The sequence below is a fragment of the Scyliorhinus canicula genome, chromosome 16 (assembly GCF_902713615.1).
Source record: "Scyliorhinus canicula chromosome 16, sScyCan1.1, whole genome shotgun sequence".
Lineage (NCBI taxonomy): Eukaryota > Metazoa > Chordata > Chondrichthyes > Carcharhiniformes > Scyliorhinidae > Scyliorhinus > Scyliorhinus canicula.
In genome coordinates this window covers 28,217,321-28,240,375 of record NC_052161.1, presented here as the reverse complement: position 1 = coordinate 28,240,375, position 23,055 = coordinate 28,217,321, and the positions used below count along the sequence as shown (strand labels likewise).

Genomic DNA, 23,055 nt, shown 5'->3' with positions numbered 1-23,055 from the left:
AGAATGTCCAGTTCACCTAACAGCACGTCTTTCGGGACTTGTAGGAGGAAACTGGAGCACCCAAACAGAGGGCAGACACGGGGAGAATGTGCAAACTCTGCACAGCCGGGAATCGAACCTGGGACCCTGGGCGCTGTGAAGCAACTGTGCTACTGTGTCGGTCCACGGTGATTTAACCACTTTTACTGAGGGGAGGTCTGGTTAGCGATAGCCATGTTATGGTTAAATTTTTTCTTGTACTGTTGAAAGGTAAGATTGTCTCACGGTTATAGATGCATTACAATTTAATATTTTGTTTCCAATTTTTCAACTATTTTGAAGTTGCACTTCATGGATTTTCATAGAAGATTGACATAATCAATAGAAACAAAGAACGTCCACTTATCTATAGAACCCTTACAATGCAGAAGGAAGCCATTCGGCCCACCTAGCCTGCGCCGACCCTCCGAAAGAGCACCCTACCTAGGCTCACTCCCCAGCCCTATCCTTGTAACCCCACCTAATCTGTACATCTTTGGACTGTAGGAGGAAACTGGGGCACCTGGAGGAAACCTATGCAGACATACAGAGAACGTGCAAACTCCACACAGTCACCCAAGACCAGATTGCTAACCGCTGTGCCGCCCGATTTCAAGTGATATTATAAACAAATTGATTTCCTGTGGCATTGATCACAAATTGCATTGAATTTAAAACATGGTTATTAAAAAGCACAATACTGCGGATGCTGGAAAACAGTTCTGAAAAAATTCAGTAGGTCTAGCAGCATCTATGGAAAGAGAAACAGAGTTGATGTATTGTGTTGTGGTGTGTTATTTAGTATAGTCTCGCTCCCAGCTGAGGAACGCATCATGGCAAGATTGGCATGGGAAGAGTAGCATAGCACAGCTCTTTACTGGAAATGAGAGGTGCATTTGTGGATTTTTTATAGGAGCAGAACAAATTGAGGAGGTAAGGGCGCAGAAATTTGAAATGAGTGCATTGGACTTGGAACTTAAAAGAAGGAAAATTTGACTTTTCCTGTTGTACCAAAAATGCAATTTATTTATTTAGTGAATTCAAAGTCCCTAAGCCTAGCAGTTTCTTTCAGTCCTGCTGTGTGGAGTGCAGATAGGCCTCACTTGAGACTGTAGATTGGACATTCTTCAATGATGTGGTGCACAGTATGAAATCCAGCTTGGTCGATGCTAAGGACTTCTGCGATTGGCGATATGTGTTGAAGGATGAGGCATTTAAGGGTTTTTAATGGGACTGACAGAAGAGAAGTTGGATGGTAACTAGCTGCAAGCATGGGATGTTTTCCGGGTTTTGATATGGCAATGACTTTTGCAGTCCTCCATTTCTTTGGAATGGTGTTGGAATTTGTGTCCATCGTGTAAAACCGGGTTAGCCGGGCAAAAGCTCAAGGCTCCTGGCATTTCATGAATTCTGGCATGACATCGTCATGTCTTTCAATTTTTTATTTAAAAACATTTTTAATTCGTTTTTTCCAATTAAGGGGCAATTTAGCATGGCCAATCCACCTACGCTGCACATCTTTGGGTTGTGGGGGCAAAACCCATACAAACACGGGAAGAATGTGCAGACTCCACACGGGCAGTGACCCCGAGCCGGGATCAAACCTGGGACCTCGGCACTGTGAGTAAGCAGTGCTAACCACTGCGCCACCGTGCTGCCCAACAACATCATATCCTGCTTCCCTTCCACATTTCAAGCCCTGTAGGATGTTCTTTAGTTCTGCAACCTCAAAACGGGCGGGACTGATGTTTTCTCTGTGTTGCTAAAGGTTGTGTTGCCTTGATTAATGAGTAATTATGTCAGCGAACTGAAAATGCACCTCCTAGGTCACAGTTAATCCATTTACCTCCTGTGATATCCACATATCCCTGGATTCCCAATCTAACTGTTTTCCCTTCCAGAATCTTGCACGTTTCAGTGCGGTTATCTCTCATTTTCCTGAATTCCGGAGAGTATAGTCCAATTTACTCGGCCTCTCCTCATAGGATAATCCTCTCATCCTTAGAGCTAACTTGGTGAACCTTTGTTGGATATGCCATCTGTATGTATGGAGACCAAAACTGCTCACAGTACTCCAGGTGTGGTCTCATCAAAGCCCTGTACGATTTAGATTTATTGTCACATGTACCAAAGTACAGTGAAAAGTATTGTTCTGTGTACCATCCAGTCAGACTGTTCCATACATGCAAAACATAGGACATATGATAAATACACAATTTAAATACATGGACATAGACATTGGGTGAAGCATACTGAATGTAGAACTACAACAGTATAGCAGGTGTGTAGAGAGATTAATTCAGTCCATAAAAGGTCCATTCAGGAGTCTAGGAACAGTGGGAAAGAAACTGTTTTTGAATCTGTTAGTGCGTGTTCGCAGGCTTTTGTATCTTCTGCCCGATGAAAAAGGGAGGAAGAGAGAATAACCTGTTTTCCTAAGGCAGTAAGGGTATAGACAGAGTCAATGGATGGGAGGCAGGTTCGCGTGATGGACTGGGCTTTGTTCATGACTCTAGTTTCTTACGGTCTTGGGCCGAGCAGTTCCTATACCAGGCTATGATGCAGCTGGATAGGATGCTTTCTACGATGCAGTAAAAACTGGTATGAGTAAATTATAGCAAGACTTCCTTATTCTTGTATTCCAGTCTCCTTGCAATTAAAGCCTCAATGGCTTTTGCCTTCTTAATTGCTTGCCATACCTGCAAACTAGCTTTGTGTTCCTTGTATGTGTACACCCAAGTCTCTCTGAACGTTGACGATTAAAAGTTTCACAATTTATTAAAACAATTCTACTTTTCAATTCTTGTGACCAAAATGAGAAGGCTCATACTGACCCCCATTATACTTAATCTGCCACCTTGTTGCCCACTCTTTTAATTAGTGAGGCCACGCACGGCATGTTGACTCAGTGATATAGGCCCCTGGCCACAATATGGCTTTGGTTTCACAGCACTCTGATTTACCTCACTCCTTTCACAAAATACTTTTTCTGTTAATCGATCTTTAGAGCCCTACTTCTTCATGGGCAACTGAGTGTTCAGTAGATATGAAAGAGAAGATGACCTATACTTGTACGGGATGTTGGAGGGCGAGCGTGTGTGGGGATCTTTTACATTGAACTCTGCAATTTCAGGCTGAAGGCTAAAGTTTACAGAACTTCAAAGTGAAATATGGCAAAATGGATTAACCTTCTGCCCGAGGATGTTCACAGATTTAGCACTAAATAACTAAGCGAGTAGATTGTGTAACAATAGCACGACAAGTTTATGTTGACAAAGTTCCTTATAAATGTGGATATGGAAAATTATAATATGAAAAAAGTTGAAGAGTGACAAAATGTGGTGACAGGAAATCAAGTACTGTGGACAGGAAATGTATGCAGATGTAATTTTTTTAAGGAACGATAACATAGGTGATGTAATTAGCTTCTCTAATGCATAATGTAAAACACAGGAGATATAATTAACCTGTTCTGCTCAAAATGAAAGCTTTGTCTTTGAAGCAGAAAAACCTCAGAAGTAAGCTTTCCATCATAATTAACATGGAGAAAAAAAAGCATATTTCACAATTAAATTCTTAATCCTGTGGTTTGTACTTGTCTCTCTTTCTCTCTAATGGCCATTTAAATTATGAAAAACTTAATTTTTACTTAAATATGAGAGATTACTTCAAAGGAAACGTATCAAAATTATGTCACAAAATGAAGAGATATAAAGCTTATAGTTTGAAAATCCAGAGAGATACCTACTCTGGGAAATACTGCAGACTGGAAAATTCTGCACACTTCACATGTACAGATTGCAATGCAATGGTTGCCAATTTTCTTAACTGTTCTGGGGGAAAATATACAGCCTAACCTCAGATTTTGGGGTTTTTAAATTAAAACGTTAATGAATGTATTAGAAACTCTATTCTGTGGTAAATTTAACTGTTACTGTAAAATACACATTTTTGTAATTGTGTGCATGAATTACTGAAACAACACTCTTAGTTTGTCTTTCTTTTAGTTGGAGGTTCTTTGGACTGTTCATTTGTCCCAAATAGTTTCTCACAGGTAGTTTTCTAGTGCTTTTTCTTTGATTCATACCTTCTCTAACTCATCAGTATTAATTTCCTCCTATTCTGCTTTGACTAAATCAACAATACATGACTAAAAAGTGATGCATGGTATTACTATTAATTGTGCACTGTACAGTAGAGTTTAACACACAATGGATCTCCCATGGTGCTGCAAATGCTAAATTAGAAAATATGATTTGCCAATCCTGGCGTCTTTGTTTTGCTATTTCTATCTTTGTCTCACTTCTGCTTCTGTTTGTCTCTTTTGCTAACTTCCAACTCTTGTTTGCTTCTCTCCACTTTTAAATTCTTCTTTCTTTCAAATGGAAGGTGGGTTTAATGGCATGCTAGCTGCAGAAAAGATCATTTGATGTCTTCTAGCTGCACTATACAGTGCCAATTGCAAGGATTGAGGCCTGCAGCACTCAACAACTCTATTCCCTTTCCCTCTCTCACATCACGTGTGCTTCCTTGCATTCCCTTGCTTCCGTTATGATCCATAACCTCTCCCATTTGCATTTTGAAGTTTATAAAGCACAAACTGTTTAAGACTAGGGAGGTTATGTTGCAATTGTATAAGGTATTAATGCGGCCACACCTGGAGTATTGTGTTCAGTTTTGGTCTCCTTACTTGAGAAAGGACGTACTGGCGCTGGAGGGTGTGCAGAGGAGATTCACTAGGTTAATCCCAGAGCTGAAGGGGTTGGATTATGAGGAGAGGTTGAGTAGACTGGGACTGTACTCGTTGGAATTTAGAAGGATGAGGGGGAATCTTATAGAAACATTTAAAATTATGAAGGGAATAGATAGGATAGATGCGGGCAGGTTGTTTTCACTGGCGGGTGACAGCAGAACTAGGGGACATAGCCTCAAAATAAGGGGAAGTAGATTTAGGACTGAGTTTAGGAGGAACTTCTTCACCCAAAGGGTTGTGAATCTATGGAATTCCTTGCCCAGTGAAGCAGTTGAGGCTCCTTCATTACATGTTTTTAAGGTAAAGATAGATAGTTTTTTGAAGAATAAAGGGATTAAGGGTTATGGTGTTCGGGCCGGAAAGTGGAGCTGAGTCCACAAAAGATCAGCCATGATCGCATTGAATGGCGGAGCAGGCTCGAGGGGCCAGATGGCCTACTCCTGCTCCTAGTTCTTATGTAAACTAGGTTCACTTCAAAATTCAACTTTTTTTTCATCGTTCCTGGGATCGGGTGTCACTGGCCAGCATTTGCTGCCCATCGTTATTGTCCTTGAGAAGGTGGTGGTGAGCTGCTTTCTTTAACTATTGCGATCCACCTGGTGTAGATGCACCCTTAGTACCATTTAGAAGGGAGTCACAAGTTTTTGGACCTGTGACAGTGAAGGAACAGCGATATAGTTTCATGCCTGTATAGTGAAAGACCTATAGGGGACCTACAGGTGTTGGTGTTCCCAGAAGCCTGTTGCCCTTGCTCTTCTGGGCACTAGAGTTTGAAAGCTACTGTTAAAAAAGCCTTGGGGAGTTTCTGCAATGCATCCCATAGATGGTACCTACTGCTGCCACTGTGCGCCAGTGGTAGAGCGAGTAAATGTTTAAGTAGTGGATGGGGTGCCAATCAACTGGGGTACTTTGTCCTGGATGGTGTTGTCTTGAATGTTGTTGGAGCTGGACTTATCCAGGCAAGTGAAGAGTGTCCCATCACACTCCTGACTTGTGCCTTGTAGATAGCGGACAGGCTTTGGGAATCAGGAGAGTTACTCACTATTATTTCCCAGTCTCTGACCTCCTATCACAGGCACAGTTTTTATATGGTTGGTCCATTGAATCCCCAGGGTATTGATTTAGCAATGGCAATGCTGTGGAATGTCAAGGATATTACAATAACCATGGTGAAACCATAAACAAAATAACCAAAATGACCACCCCAACCAAATGAAGAAATTACAAGCAAGGGAAGCACGGTAGCTCAAGTGGTTAGCACTGTGTCTTCACAGCGCCAGGGTCCCAGGTTCGATTCCTCACTGGGTCGCTGTTTGTGTGGAGTCTGCACTGGAGATGTGCAGGTTAGGTGGATTGGCCATGATAAATTGCCCTTCGTGACCAAAAAGGTTAAGAGGGGTTATTGGGTTATGGGGATAGGGTGGAAGTGAGGGCTTAAGTGGGTCGGTGCAGACTTGATGGGCCGAATGGCCTCCTTTTGCACTGTATGTTCTATGTTCTATTTCACTTTTTCTAACTTTTACTTAACACAATAGAAGAAACAGAATTAACAGATACTTCAGATGAAATGGCAAATTTCAGGTTAAATAGTCATTTTACACAAGCACCCGCATTACTCCCTGCATAGATGTGGTACCAAGAGCAATTCCAAAGTTATTTAACTTGGCCTCCAGTATAAGGTCCCTCACTTTCTCACTCAATCGAGTCAGCCCTTGAGTCACATTTTTCTGTGAACTTATGGTGCAGGGAGTGAATGTTGAAGGTGGTGGATGGGGTGCCAGTGGAAAAGTCTGCTTTGCCCTGGATGGTGTCAAGCTTCTTCAGCATTGTTGGAGCTGCGCTCATCCATCAAGCTCCTGATTTATGCCTCATAGATTGTGGACAGGCTTTGGAGAGCCACGACGCAGGTTCTCTCCACAGAATTCCCAACCTCTGTCCTGCTCTTGTAGCCACAGTATTTATGCAACTGATCCAGTTCTTTTTCTGTCAATAGTAACCTCCGGGATGTTGATAGCGGAAAATTCAGCAATGATAATGCAATTTAATACCAAAGGAGTTACTTCTATTTCTCTCTTGTTGGAGAAGTGCCTGACACTTCTGTGGCGTAAAGGCTACTTGCCACTTATCAACCCAAGCCTGAATGTTGTCCAAGTCTTGGTACATATGGGCATGGACTGCGCTTCAATATCGGAGGAGTTGCAAAAAGTGTTAAACATTGTGAAATCACTAGCGAATACCCCCACTTCTGACCTTGTGATGGTGGGGGGGGGGGGGGGGGGAGGTCATTTACGAAGTAGCTGAAGATGGTTGGGGTGAGGATACTACCTTGAGGAATTCCTGCAGTGATGGCTTGGGACTGAGATGACTGACCTCCAACAACTACAACCATTTTCCTTTGTGTTAGTTATGACTCCCAACTAGTGGAGAGTTTCCATCCCCCCTCCCAGTACATATTGATTCCAGTTTTGTGAGGGCTCCTTTATACTACACTGCGTCAAATGCAGCATTGACATCAATGAGTCACTCTCACGTCCCATCTTGAATTCAGTTAGTTTGTCCATGTTTGTACTACGGCTGTAATGAAGTCAGGAGCTGAGTGGCCTTGGTGGAACCCAAACTAAGCATCAGTGAGCAGGATATGAAATGAAATGAAAATCGCTTATTGTCACGAGTAGGCTTCAATGAAGTTACTGTGAAAAGCCCCTAGTCGCCACATTCCGGCGCCTGTCCGGGGAGGCTGGTACGGGAATCGAACTGTGCTGCTGGCCTGCTTGGTCTGCTTTAAAAGCCAGCGATTTAGCCCAGTGAGCTAAACCAGCCCCTGTTGCCCCTGATATTGCGGAGTTGCTAGCACTGTCGCCAACACTTTTAATAATTTTGCTGAAAATTGAGAGGAGGCTAAGGGGTGCTAATTGGCCGGGTTGGATTTGTCCTGCTTTTTGTGGAAGGACACTCCTGGACAATTTTCCACAATTCCAGGTAGATTCCAGTGTTGTCGCTGCATTGGAACAGCTTGGCAAGGGGCGCAGCTAGTTCTGGAGCACAATCCTTCAGTACTATTGACGTACTATTGCAAACTTTGCAGAGTTTTAGAATATTTCATTTACAGAGATGGGAAAGTATGCAGTTTAGAATGCTTCTTGAAATAGAGAATGTAAATATTCAGGAATTAGAACATAGAACATAGAACATAGAACAGTACAGCACAGAACAGGCCCTTCAGCCCTCAATGTTGTGCCGAGCCATGATCACCCTACTCAAACCCACGTATCCACCCTATAACCGTAACCCAACAACCCCCCCTTAACCTTACTTTTATTAGGACACTACGGGCAATTTAGCATGGCCAATCCACCTCACCCGCACATCTTTGGACTGTGGGAGGAAACCGGAGCACCCGGAGGAAACCCACGCACACAGGGGGAGGACGTGCAGACTCCACACAGACAGTGACCCAGCCGGGAATCGAACCTGGGACCCTGGAGCTGTGAAGCATTTATGCTAACCACCATGCTACCCTGCTGGATGAAGTGAATGTCTAAATTGCGTGACATGACAATACCATGCAATCTGTTATATTTCTTTATGTCGCACTTACAACTTACAAAGCCAGTGTAGTTTAAATCAAGTAGTTCTATCTGCTCTAAGCTTTGGAACTAGCTCTGTAAACCCCTCCGCCTGTTTAACTCCCTTACCTCATTTAATTCTCTTTCCTCATTTACGACCCTCCTTAAAACCTACTTCTTTAATTAAACTTTTGGCCGCCTGCCCCAATATCTCCTTATGTGGTTCGGTTTTATTTATAATGGTCCTATAAAGCACCTTCGGGCATTTTATCATATTAAAGATGCTATGTCAATAAAATTCTTGTTGTTTCCCAGACTATATCTGCTGCCAACTAATTGGAGGAAAATTACTGGGGCAATATGACATCGACTACCCAATCAACAGTGCTTAAGTGGTGTAGAAGTTTGGAGTTTTCAATGTATCACAGCTTTTCTTGACCAACTATGAAGACTTTCTTTGTATTTTAATTTACCAGGTTATTATCTATTTATTGATTACCAACTCTTCCTGGCATGTGATATTTATATCTCTTTTTTAAACGAAAGTTTTTTTTACATTCTCTGTCACTATTGCTTAACTGGGTGGCATGGTAGCACAGGGGTTAGCACTGTTGCTTCACAGCGCCAGGATCCATTGTTCAATCCCCGGCTTGGGTCACTCTCTGTGCGGAGACTACTCTTCTCGTATCTGCATGGGTTTCCTCCGGGTGCTCCTGTTTCCCCCCACAAGTCCCAAAAGATGTGCTTGTTAGGTAATTTGGGCAATCTGAATTCTCCCACAATAACTTCATTGCAGTGTTAATGTAAGCCTACTTGTGACACGAATAAAGATTATTATTATTATTATTAATAATATTAAAAATACCTTCCTGTAGTGAAGCAATGCACTCTTAACACAACAGCTTTCGTGTATATGCTGCAGCATACTCGCTTTTCATTTTAACATCAAATTATACCTGCTTTTTGTCTAACCTCACATTTGCATCAATTTAACAGGCAGTAAAACAGGATTTCCTTGAGGGCTGGACTTTAATTGTCATACTTTTCATTCTTTGGGATTTTGTATTGAGTGAAGAACATGTGCTTTGCCACGTTATTGCCATATTGGTAGATAATAACAACTGACAGCTAAGGCATAGAACAGTAGAACACTTGGTTTGACTGACTACTCTAAGTATAGAACTCATAAACTATTAATAAAATGTGTTATGAATCTTGCAGCTACACTGTAGTGAACCTCTGACATTGCTTGCTCTGCCAGTTGAATTCTTGCCATGATATGCGTGTGTATACAGGAGAGGAGAATAATTTATTGATACGTTTGCACATCTGATGACCTGTTTAATCAATAGTTGCACTGTCAATAATTGTACTGTGCCTAATTTGGCATTGTCCTTTATTTATAAATATTTTGGTAAAAAAGGGGGAAATAGCTAGAAATAAGCACAGTATGATACTTATGCATACTAATGGAGTGTTTAAGCCACCCATTGTGATTTAATTAATTATTAAATAATTTACTGTAATATTGCTACTTTACAAATGATTTCAGTTTCTTATACTGCAGACCTACTTTATTTGGCCCATTTTAACTTCTAGACTGAGATTCGGGTTACCAGTCAGATAATATTTCAGCCCAGTGGGCATTTTATACTAGATAGAGATTTTTTTTGTGTATTTGAATGGTATGACATGCTGTAACAATCGTTTCATCAGGGCGGCACAGTGGCGCAGTGGGTTAGCACTGCTGCCTACGGTGCTGAGGACCCGGGTTCGATCTTGGCCCCATGTCATGTCTGGGTGGCGTTTACACATTCTCCCCATGTCTGCGTGGGTCTCAGCCCAAAAATGTGCAGGTTAGGTGGATTGGCCATGCTAAATTGCACCTTAATTGGAAAAAAAATTATTGGGCTCTAAATTTACGTTTTATCAAGTTTAATTTTCTGTAATTCATTGATACTTAAAAGTCACAGTACAGTTCTCTAAATGGGCTGCAATGTAGCTTCTTGTAGTCAAAATTAAGACACCTAGTGGTTTGGAGACCAGTCCATCATTTGTATTGCAAATGAATAGGAATTCAAAATAGCTTTACATTTTATTATTGCTTCTAATAGTTCTGAAATTATCTTGCAGTATGGTGTACAGCATGTGTGAAATTCAAACACATGCTGCTATGGTAAATTGTATGCTAGATTCAATTGTTTTGCACTATTCTTCAATGTACAGAACTAATTCCATTGATATCTTCACTCAGCTGTAACTTACAGTGCTTAGGAATACTTCCCTTTAGTTGGATTTTATTTTTGTAGTAATGAGAGCTTGTCAAAGATAGATAAACAAAATTGCTAACCACAATTGTGTGGTACTCATGCAATTTTTGTGCTCATTGAGCACCATTTCATCATTATGAAGAGTTCCTATTTTCAAACCTTAATAAAAACAGGCTGAAATAGAACTGGTTAGAAATTGAAAACCGTTTAAAAAAAAATACAACAACATATTTGGGTCAATGGGCTAAATTTGACATTTTAGCAACTTTATTTCAGATATTATTTGGATGAGTACTATTTGGATCTAGCTTTAGAGATTCAGGGCCTCTACTTCTATAATTGGGTTAGGCACATAGAGATGAGATCCTCGCCACTTTGGAATATTTTTCCCTTGTGTCCAGTCCATATAGCATGCTGACACATGCCTTGTTGTTTTACCTAGTTCTTTTTCTTGTATACCATTCATTTCTTAGCCATGTTGATCTTACTGAGTTCGAAAGTTACTGCATGGCTCTCTTGGTTTGGAACTGAGTTGCATACTCCCAATGATCCAACACCAATTCCACCTGTAAGTACGATTGATTTTGGCCAAAACACATTTCTTTTGATGTCTACCAAAATTTGGCGGGCCTTATCCCCAAAACAGATGTTTTACCCATGATCCTGCCACCTCATAGTTGACCATGTGAGGCAGTTTTCCAGATCTCAACTCATAAGGTTTTTTTAGCGGAAGAGATGAAAATGGCAGGAGGTGAGGGGCTGTTTTTAGTTTTGATGTAACTTTTTCCAATGCAGTACGGCTATTTTCTGCACTACATCCAAAAGTTGTGTTCCCCATTGTTATATTGTGAAACAACAATAAGTTACAGAAGTGTCTAACTTGCAAAGCTGACTAGATTAGATTAGGTGAAGAAGCAGTGAAGTGGTAAAATAGGAGTGGTGATTTTATGTTAATTTAGCTTTTTTGGAAAAATTACGTTTTCAGAAGGGGGAAGAAAGATGGAGTAAGATAAAGGGCTTCCAAAATGTTGAGGTTCAAGGAAAGAATCGATTAAGTAGGAGACAGAGCCTCCATTTCAATAACATAGGAACATGTTTGTAGTTTTGTGTTGCTGAGGATGGGAAACAGCACTAACATCATTGAAACAGATTACCTGGTTTATGGGACATTGCTGTGTGCTAATTGATGCTGCATTTTCCCACATTTTCTTGCTTGATCATGCTTCAAATTTTCTTCTTTTGGCTTGAAAACACTTCAGGAAGTCCTGAGATAGTGAAAAGTACCATAAAGACAAGTTCTTCCTCATTACTTTCTTTATCAAATATTTCCAGTGCTTTCACCGGCCTCTTTTTCACCTTAGTAAAAACTGTACACATTAAACATTTATAAAATATTTTAATAACACCCCTAAAAGATAAATTGCGTATCACGAAAGAAGACGATACAAAATCTGTGCCAGGTTAGACATTTCAATAATAAATGACATATCCTACCGTGAAGTATAACATTCTTAAAAATGAATCTTGTATTTAACGCCAGCGTTTCACTACTACTTCTAAACACTTCCACACTGAGCTACTTTCTCTTTGCTTTTGAAGGTACAAAATCCTCCTGAGGCATAGTCCTTCGAAGCACTGATGGACCATACTTTTTCCCTCAATAGCCAGTCTTCCAGTGTAAGCCTACGTAGTATAAGCAAGGGTTTCAAGTGTAGATTATGTAGCAACTGAGCCTAATTATATCCTCACCTGACAATAACATGTGCGCACTTTCCAGTAAAGGCCACTTAGATAGTTGTTGGGTGCATGGACTCTGGCTGTGACTATCGCTTCCTGGTTTAGGGCATTCTGATCCTGCTGAAACTATACTGCCACAACTCATATCTACACAAACGTGTTCCGGCACAGGGAAGGCATTTGATTCCATTTACTCCCAAATGGACAAGGCGAGCACCACAAAGTTCCTAATTATTTTGAACCCTTAAATAAACTGCTTCAACATCAACTGCAACTTGAGGCAAGGATGCATACACTTTCCATTTCTAATCATATTCATCTTCAAGTCCTTAGTTCAGATAAACATTGATTTGATGACTTTTGTAGATCAAGAGTTTGAAGGTCAGCTGGACAAAGCACCGTATAGTCACTGCTTCGGTGTCCATGTCGAATTTGGAGATTGAACCCAAAATCATTAGAGATTACTGAACAGTTCTCAAACATATTGGGATGCCAAATCAATTATATGAAACCCCAATGCACCAAGCCATTGAGATGCATAATTCTGTTTAATGGAAGCAGGTAGCTTTTAAATGCATCAAAATAACCCCATTCCCCAAGCAAAGTCAATTCTGAGGATATTATTCAAAAATAAAGCAAATTCTTGCCCATGTCTGCGGTGGGTGGTCAGTGAGTAATCAGGACGGGGGCAAATATGGATTGTCTAGGGGTTAGTCTGTTCTAGGAGGTAGTCGGATGGTGGGGGCGGTGGTCGGTCACAGGGCTGCTGTAGTCAGGTGGTGGGGGCAGACAGCTCTGGTTGAGAGTAGGGGTGTAGTCAGGTCAGGGTTGGTAGTTGGTTAGGGCGCTGGATATACGGATCTGACTAGTGGGGTGGGGGTGTGTGAGGATGGGGGTCAGTTGTGGTGTTACCCAGGTTCTGATCTGTTGTAAGTACTCCGGACCTCCCAGATTTTGACCCTAGCCCAGAGTCGAAGACATGCACTGAGGACCCCTGGAAGCAGGGAAATGGTCCATCGAAAGTTGAAACTTCCCGGGAAATTCTGATGTAGGTCTACGCGTCAGGACGTACACAGAGTCCTGATGCTCATCTTCAGTTGCAAGTCCAGTCTCCTACAATCTGGAGACAGGAAGATTTAGGACATTATCTCTCACATTTATGTCTTGAAAGCTCAATGTAATAATTTTTACAGGTGGGAGGTTTCAGACAATTGATAAATAAAATGCCTCTATTTAGAAAACTAATAATGTGTCAATTAGTTAGAAACAAAACATTTGCTACACAAGAATGCTCCTCATTGTATTGGGGAGAGGTGGGGGAATTATAGATTGTCATGGAAAGAGGATTGGCTAACTAACAGGAAGCAGGGAATCTAGATAAATGTGTCATTTTCAGGATGGCACACTGTAACTAGTGGAATGCCACAGGGTCTCAACTATTTATGATCAATATTAATAACTTGGATGAAGGAACTGACTGTATCGTAACCAGATTTGTTGATAATACGAAGATGGGTTGTGATAGGAAAGATAGTTGTGAGGAGGATACAAAGTGTCTGCAAAGGGATTATAAACAGGTTAAGTAAGTGGGTAAAAAAAATTCAAATGTATAATATTGATAAAATATGAGGTTGTTCACTTGATAGAAAGGAGCAGAATATTACTTAAATAAAGAGAAACTACATAACTTTACAGGAAAGAGCGATCTGGGTATCCTATATGAATCACAAGAAGTTGACATGCTTGTACAGCAAATAAGTAGGAAGACAAATGGAATGTTGGCCTTCTCTGCAAGGGGATGGAGTATAAGAGGAGGGAAATGTTAATACAGGGCATTGCTGAGACCACATCTAGAGCACTGTGTACAGTATTGGTCATACTTAAGGAAGGGATATGCTTGTATTGGAAGTCAGTCAGAGATTGTTTACTCGGTTGATTCCTGAAATGAGGAGTTTGTCATAGGGGAAAGGTTGGGGCTATACTCACTGCAGTTGAGGAAAATGAGAAGGGATCTCAAGTTTAACACAGAGTTGAAGAAGAATCTCTTTTCTCAGAGAGGAACTCATATTTGGAATTCTCTTCCACAGAGAGGGCTGAAGGTTGGATTAATGGTTATATTCGAGGCCAAATTGACAAGGGAATTAAGGGTCATTGGGACAGGCAGGAATGCGTAGTTAAGGCCACAATTATATCAGCAATGATCTTATTGAATGACAAAGCTGGCTTGAGAGTCCTCTATATAAGATGAACCCATTTCCTGGTGAATCCATTCTACATTCATTAACTTCTTTCTGATATATCCAGTGCTCTCAACCTCCATACATTCCACAGTGCAATGGATGAATCATTCTTCTTTTATTTCCTCCATGCTCTCCATTTCATAGTATCTTTTGAATCCCTACAGTGCAGAGATGCCATTTGGCCCATCGAGTCTGCACCGATCATCCAAAAGAGCATCCTACTTGGGTCCGGAGCACTCAGAGGAACATTCAAACTCCACACAGATAAGGCCGGGATTGAACCCTGTGGGGCAGGGAGGCAGCAGTGCTAACCACTATGCCACCATGCCAGGGCATTAAAAATTGTTTCTTTGAATTAACACTCATGTGTTTTGCAAGTTTGAAGATCAGTTAACATCCCATCCTTTAATAGCTCCATAGTTGCACTTCATCCATTAGCATTCTTTGCTTCACTATTTCAACTCAATGAAACTTCCATTTCTTTTTCTGAAGCTTTCTCCAAGGATCTGTTCATGTTGAAATAACACTTGAAATCTTTTACATCCATGAGAGAGCAGACACGGCCTTGGTTTAATAGCTCATCCAAAAGACTCCCTTAATACTACAATAAAATATGAGCCTAGATTATGTCCTCAAGTCTCAAGTGAGGCTTGAACTCACAACGTTCCGGAAATCAGAGGCAAGAGTGCTCTCACTGAGCCAATGCTGACCCCTGATGGGCGGGAAGATCGTTCCTATTACATTAATTCTTGATATTTTCAGTTCATTTTCAATGCTGCACCATTGTATAAATTACAGGTGAACTGCTTTTTATTTTTATTTTTCACAAATTTAGGATTGTTTAAAAATATTAATTACTGTATTTCCTTTGGAAATTTCAATTTTTAAATAACTCATTCATGGGATGTAGGCATCACCAGCAGGATTTATTGTCCAACCTTAAATTTCTGCACTCTTCATTTGTATAACATTTGCGATCGTTTGGAAAACCGTTTTGCAGATTAAGTCACTAAGTAGGATTCATACACCCAATACTGGAATGCGTGTTTTCATTGAGCATGGTCTCCAAAAAAACTGAATTGCCGCACACATCTATTCAGCTTTGTAGCTCTTGTTGATTGCAAATGGCTAAAACCATTGTGGCTATTGCTTTTAGGCTCAAATTTATGGCATTTTGATCAGCTACTGCTTTTTTTCATTTGTTTTCATAAGTACATTATAGTTAATGTTAATCTTAAATGTGGAGTGTCTAACCAATGACTTAACATCCAGTGATAGGTTTTTTTGCATTTCATCCATGAATCAGCACCTCATGGATGTCCAGTCCTGAGTTGCTAGATCTGTTTGAAGTCTATCCCATTTAGCACGGTGGTAATGCCACACAACATGATGGAGGATATCCTCAATGTGAAGATGGGACTTTGTCTCCACAAGAACTGTACGGTGGTCACTTCTACTGATACTGTCATTGGCAGATGCATCAAGTATGTTTTTCCCTCTCGTTGGTTCCCCCACCAGCTGCTGCAGTCCCAGTCTAGCAGCTTTGTCCTTCGGATCCGGCCACCTCAGTGTGTGGTGGTACTATTGAGCCACTCTTGGTGATGGACATTGAAATCCCCCACCCAGACCATATTCTGCACCCTCAGTCCTTTCACTATGTGGTATTCAACATAGATGAGTCCTAATTCATCAGCTGATGGTGGACAGTACTTGATAATCAGCAGGACGTTTTCTTGCCCAGATGTGCGAAGCAGATTTCTTTACACAGAGGGTGGTGAGTACCTGGAAAGTGCTCCAGGGGAGATTGTGGAAGCAGATGCCTTTTGAAGCAGCGTTCAAAAGGCATCTCGACAAATACATGGATAGGATGGGTACAGAAGGATACGGCACTCGGAAATGCTGAGGGTTTTAGCCACGGGTGGTATCATGACCAGTACAGGCTTAGAGGGCCGAAGGGCCTGTCCCTGTGCTGTATTGTTCTTTGTTCAAATGCCCAAAAGGCCAAATTGGCACTACATTCTGGCCTATAGTCTTCTCCAGAATTAGCCACCATTAGGTGCGAGTTAGCTTGCTTCTCTTTTTAAAATGCCCTTAACGATATCTGTGAAGATTTAATATTTTTGCAAGAAGGTTGATGAAAAGAAACAAAAAAGTTGCTGCTGAATTAGAGGGAGCACGGCTGTGCTTAAAATATGTCTTTTGCAAGGCTCTTCTCTGCCAGGCCTCAAGTCTCACCATGAGTTGCTGCTGTCCTTTTGATTCTGATCGTGCATAATGCTCTCCTCACGTAGCAATAAGGGAAGTATTAAAATGTGCTTCACTATGTGGTGATCGTAGATTGACTAGATACAATACAACTGCGCAAACACTAGAGGGAGAGCTATAAATACACCGGGACTGGATGTACAATTTTCTTTAACGATGTACAGAAAATATGTAAAGAGAAAAAGGGGGATGTGGTGATCACAAGTTAACTAGATGCAATACAACTGAGCAAACACTAGAGGGAGCACGGGAGAGCCATATAAATAGACCGGGACAGGAAGTGAGGACACACTTCACGGAAGGCAGAACTGGTAGCAGGACACAGACACACCAGCTAGTAGCATTTGAGGTAGCCATAGGTTAAGCTCTGAAGAGAGAACGAATTCACAATAAAGCATCTTCTCCACATTTGAGACTACGAGCTTTATTAAGACTCGAGGAACAACACACACTATAGTTAGCTGCTTTTAAAAATCGCAGTTGAAAAAATATTTATTTTTATCTTTTGTTGGTTAAGCAGTTTGCATAATGGAAGAGTTGGGACCATCCAGTTAAGAACAGTTGTGAGAAAGACTTGCATAACTTCGGAGTTTTCAGGTTTAGTGTGGGGAAATCAGTAATAATTTTGAAGCTTGCTTTGGAGAGCTTAATTGTTTTTCATCATGCAACCGATCCATCATCACCTCATCAATTCTGTTGATCCGCGTATGAAACATCAGGAATGGTAGAGGTCTCTGCTTCAATGAAAACTTACTCTTTCCGTTTAAAGTATTAAAAATATTTTAACATGTTTATCCAATTTTATTAAGGATAAAAAATAATTGTAATCTCAATATTACAATTTTATATATTGAATTGTAGGGTTTATCTTTTAGCTATTTTACTCTACGGAACTTGTGCTTCCAACAACATAAATTGATTTATGTCCTTTATTGGAAGTAACTATATACATATTTTCAGTTTTCTGAAGTATTATACATTATTGTAATCAGTTGACCCATTTAATATAGGACCTTTTCTAGTCCACAATATGTTCGGTACTTTATTGCATCTGCATTTTGATCGTTTTCCTGTTTTGATTTTCCATAGGAGAAAAAGCAGCGCAAGTAATTCCAAGCAGATGGACTAATTGTGCTTATAACTGTTTATGTTGATTCTTCAAAATGTGTGCATTGTTTACTATTATTGGATGAATAACGTGCAAGGATTACTAACAATTCATTTTCAATTTGTGTCTTCTAACCAAACTGAAATGATCTTTTAATCGTATTTTGAACTATGTTTTGTTGAAGAAAGTTCTATAAAGTTTGCAACAAATAAATCCCTTTTATATTTGCTGTTTAAAAAGGTCAGCTTAATTAATTTGCATTGTTTGCAACAAAAAAATCCAATCTTGAACCAGTAGTCCACTTTGAAAAGTAAATACGAGAAATCCTGAATAGCTTTCGAGAAGAATAAAATTGCTTCCTCTCAAAGTAAGTCATCTGTGTGAACTGATTTTAAGAAGTTGAGCAGATAAGCCCTTAATGTTTTTATCCCGCTCCTCCCATCCGCTTTCTCTCGCACCCAAAAAAGTTGTGTGGAGGAAATCAAAAGATTTGACCCAACTTTTTCAAGTGATTTTTGGGTTGAATCCTAAGTTCTGGAAAAATGCTTTTTCTCTTTATTTACCAATGCATCTTATGCAGAACCAGTTTCCGTATAAGTGGTAAACTGCTAAAGTGGATCGGTTTTGTGTTGATGATCCATTAGGGGGCTCTGCTGCTATGGGAAGACTTGTGTTTATAGTAGTTCGTAAGCCTACTTTCTAACACAAATTTTGCTCTTTTTCCTTTCGTTTCCAGAAAAGGTCACGGATCGCCTACAGTGATGAGGTAAACCTTCGAAATGAGCTCCTAGGGGATGATGGGAATACCTCGGAGAAACAGGTAGGGCCACTAATCAGCATACCCTTGTGGGTGGCTTGAGGGTGATGAAGGTCAGCGAATAGTGCATCTTCTCAAGCTGCTCACTAACAGCATTAACAGCAACTCAAGTGGAAATACATTGTTTAATGTAAAGCTAAGCAACAACAAACCTCCGATTTTAAACCGTTTAAGTTTTAATCATAGTACAGAGAAGGCGTGTAGACCTTCCAAATATTATCTGACAGACTTTTTTTTATTTCGCGAACAAATTTCTTGCTTAGAACAAAATCTGCAAGGTGTCAAACTTTGCTCATAAGTTTATTTATTTTATTAATGCAAGTAATATGGCAGGAACCTGTGAAGTAGTGAGCTCTAGCGATAATGCTATGGGGGCTTACTGTGCGAGAAATACACCATACTGCAGTTTTAGCGCAAGGGTTGATGCCGGTCAATTTAATTCCCGAAGATCTAAAGGAGGTCAGTATCATCTCATATAGCCTTGGCAGAGCAGATCATTATGAGCAACAAATCTGTTAGTTGCATGGCATGGATTTATAACGAAATGAATGGTGAACCTTTATAAGTTCTGAAAATTGTGTGTTCACCTAGCGATAATGTGTAAAGGACATTTAATAGAGTTCAGCATTTATTCGTTATCTGTATGCGGGCAGAGAAGGAATTGGCGTTATCGCTTTTCATAATTCTGTAGTTTTGTGCATCACGTGGTCTTCACATACTGCGGCGCAGTTTCGATTTCAGTCACAGCAGCAGTCTGGCCACTAGAGATTCTGCCGGTTCAAACCAGCGCGTACCAGATTTTTCAGGTTACAAAGAACAGATTACCACTCGTATCGAATACCATATTGAAAATCTTTGTTTGAAAATCCTGTGATTATCATAACTGAAATGGCAGTATCCCATTCTTAATGATGATAATGAAAAAAATGCAAAATGTAATTGTAAAATTTCAGACTGTATAGCGCTTCCAGTATACCGTGGTCTTGCCTAGTTTAATACTTTTTTTGTTCATATGATTTATACGTACCTCGACGTGGCACAGAACAAAACCTCAAGTCTGTTGAAAAACCAACCTCAAATCCATGGAGAAGCTTTAAAATCAGCCAGGCAGCACAAACAAGATAGAGCGCATTTTGTTTGGGTTCTATTATAAAACAGCTGCGCCATGCTTCATAGTACTTATGGTTATGACCAGAGATGTGGTCGTCTCTTCTGCTTAGTTTTGCACTTTGGCCCATTGAGCATTCTGGTTATTTTGAGGTGCTGACTTAAAAAAAACTTTGGTTGTCTTGCAAATCGCAAGACATTTTGACAATCGTACCATTGAATAGCGTTTGCTTTGTTTTCTGTTAAGTGAATAACTTGGTAAACTACCCAGTGGAAATACTAAAATATCTCAAGATAGTACTTTTTGTTTCTTCTGTCTTTATTACCAACTGTCTTATCCTCTCCCACTTGGATGTTTGCGTTGTCCTTGAGATTTTTAAAAGAAACCTTTTTACCTCACGGAATCAAAGAATTAAAACACATACTCCTTTGCAATTTGGTGCGATTATCCCCATTCTATATGTACATGTTTGGTTTCACTCCAGCTACTGCTAAGATTTGTCTTGAATTACAGTTGTTAAATAGATGATTACAATGGGATCTGTGCATCAGTACTTTGAAATAATGCTCCACACTCGCTTTACCTCTTTAAAATCATTGCTATGAAGCCCCTCGTTCTCTCTTTGAAGATTGCGGCAAACATATCTCTCACGTACTAAACAAGAGAGAAATGATTGTAACCGTCTGTGTTGACAAAGGAAGAACTAATCTTTGTTCTTTCAAAATGTGATTTTGAAAATTCTCTTTGCGTGAGGCTTTTTAGGTTCTTTAAAGAAGCTCTTCTGTGATTTCTTAATACTAAGTATGTAAACAGATAAATTGTCATAGTTAATGTTATACCCAACTGTATGACAGATGTTTCATCCCTGCCATTTCTTTCCTTTTCATCTTTCTGTGCGTTCACAGTTGATAAAATTGCGTGAAGAGGTGAGTGTAACCTTGTTTGTTGTTAGGTATCTGTGTTTGGATAATATTGGTGTTTTCTGTCAACTGTTAATTTTTTTTGAGAACCATGTTGCAAACCATGCAGGGTTTCTTTACATTTTGATTTTATATTATGTAAGGTAATCAGTATAATTTATCCAAAACAAGTATACTCGCTATTTGAAGAGCTATATTAATTAGTATAGATTGTTATTGCAATGTGTCTGACCTTCACATCAGGTCCTATCTGCGTTGATCTGAACACATTGTTCTAATGATTTCGAAAAAAATTTCAAGGGAAGCTTTGAAGTGGCTTTAGCTGCTGCGATCTGCTGGCCACATCTCACAGATATGTCACCTCTGCCAGGAGGGAATAGGAAAATCACGTTTCGAATGGTAATGATAACATTCTAATCACTTCTCCTTTGAAGATTGAAGCAAGATACACTGTCAGTATCCCAGACTGTCAGTGCTCAAGGCACCAAGGCATCTTGGTCTAGGTGTATTAGCTTAAGTGAGCATGTCAATACAGCTGCATCAGGGAGATCCATAGGGGCTCATTAGAGCAAGGCAACTCACTTCTATGGACATGATTCAGATTGTTCATATGGCACCATTTTTATTAGAAAGTATTTCTCCAATTTTAAGTGACATCTGTCAGCGAAGAAAGTTCTTGGTGAAGCTTTCTGACTGTCAAATTCAAAAATGGTCTTGAAATGTGGTAGCCCCTCTTGTTTTTTCCATGTGATTAGTTTGTATGCCTTTTGACAGCATGAATAGAACTTGTTACAAACCAGGGTCTAGCCTTTTTTTCCGTGAAAGAAAGTGGGATTAAAATTCTCTAAAGAAAAGAGTTGATGGGCGTAAAGTGGTAGGAAACAACATTGCAAGTGGGATCCCATGCTATATGTGAAAATCCTTTTTTCCTCCTTTTTCATGTGGTAGGAATTCTTCTTAAAAAGAGATCTTTCTTTGTAATTAATAAACTTTACACATTTAAGATTACTGCAAGGATAGAACTTTTTCCTTTCAATGGGAGTTCGTGAAAAGAACAAAAAAGCTTTGCTTTAATGCTTCAATAACCTTCTGCATTGATTCACTTAAATTCACGATTGGGTTATTTAAATTTATTTATATTATGTCTACTCATTTTAACTGTGATGTAGTCATACTGTTGTAATCTACAGATACAGATTTATTCTGAATAGCATTAACCAAAATCCATTTTCTGAGCTTCATTTGACATTTCTGTTTTTCTTGTGGAAAGAAGCTTCAATTCCAATATTCAAATTCTATCACCATGCACTAAAGTCAAGGGATATGCCCACTGATTAAAGGCTTCTTCATTTTTAGAATTGCCTTAAAAAAACAGTAAATCTTAATGATGACAGTAACAATGACAAAATGTTACTGATATTTTGTATATAAGATATGAGAATTATGCTGTAGCTGTGCTTATCTAAAATTCTACTTATCTTATTATACAGCTATTTATTTCAACTTGTGTGGCACACTATTGGATCCCAATTATTCAATGGAACATCAGTTTAAATAAGACTCCTGGCATTCACAAAGCACTCCATATTTTGCTGTAATGAGCATAAAATCCCAAGTGAAATTCTGTGGGAACCCATAATAAGACTCGTTAGAAAAAATACAAGTAAAAACTATTAAAGATCAAAACTACTATCTGATTGTTCTCAAGCTGTGATACATTTCTAATAATCAATAATATGAAGCAGATCTAACTCTCAAGCTAGTATTTTCTCCACTGCAAATGTAGCATTCAGCATTTTTCACAATTTGCATTTTGTAAGTAAAAGCTGACCGAGATTAGCTGTTTTCAAATCGAAAATTCATGAACAATTATTGAAGCTGATTTGTGGATGCCAAAATATACTATTTATTCAGTAACAGTACATATTAGAATTTCAAATTGTTTTAAACCATATGCACACGCTTGTACAATATTACGATTCAGATGGAATCATATTTCAACATGTTCACATTGTTCTAGGTTAATTGTGGTTATGTTAGATTTTGTGAAGATATTTTAAGTGATTATTCATATGTAGTCGAAAGGAATACTTAGTTCATTTAGCCCAGTACCCTGTAGAAGGAAATTGCTGATTTCGGAAAAGTAACAAAGAATTAACATTTAATTGGGGCTATTTTGCCTTCGCTAGTTTATTCTAACACTGCCTCCAATAATCTCACTACACACAAAGCTAGGTTGTTTTTATGTTTTAT

General features: G+C 39.7%; 1 protein-coding gene across 5 annotated transcripts in view; it reads left to right on the top strand.

Moving 5' to 3' along the window:
- The window catches only part of vti1a (vesicle transport through interaction with t-SNAREs 1A), a 404,156-nt gene that overhangs the window by 101,703 nt on the left and 279,398 nt on the right, over positions 1–23,055 (top strand). For 2 of the 5 annotated variants that reach the window (XM_038821546.1, XM_038821543.1), the window contains exons 4-5: positions 18,694–18,777; positions 20,788–20,808. The exons of 1 other annotated variant lie outside the window; for it this stretch is intronic. In XM_038821546.1, coding sequence (XP_038677474.1) covers positions 18,694–18,777; positions 20,788–20,808 — 105 coding nt within the window. The remainder of the gene's footprint in view (positions 1–18,693; positions 18,778–20,787; positions 20,809–23,055) is intronic. 2 more of the 5 variants (XM_038821544.1, XM_038821548.1) reach the window with 1 other exon arrangement.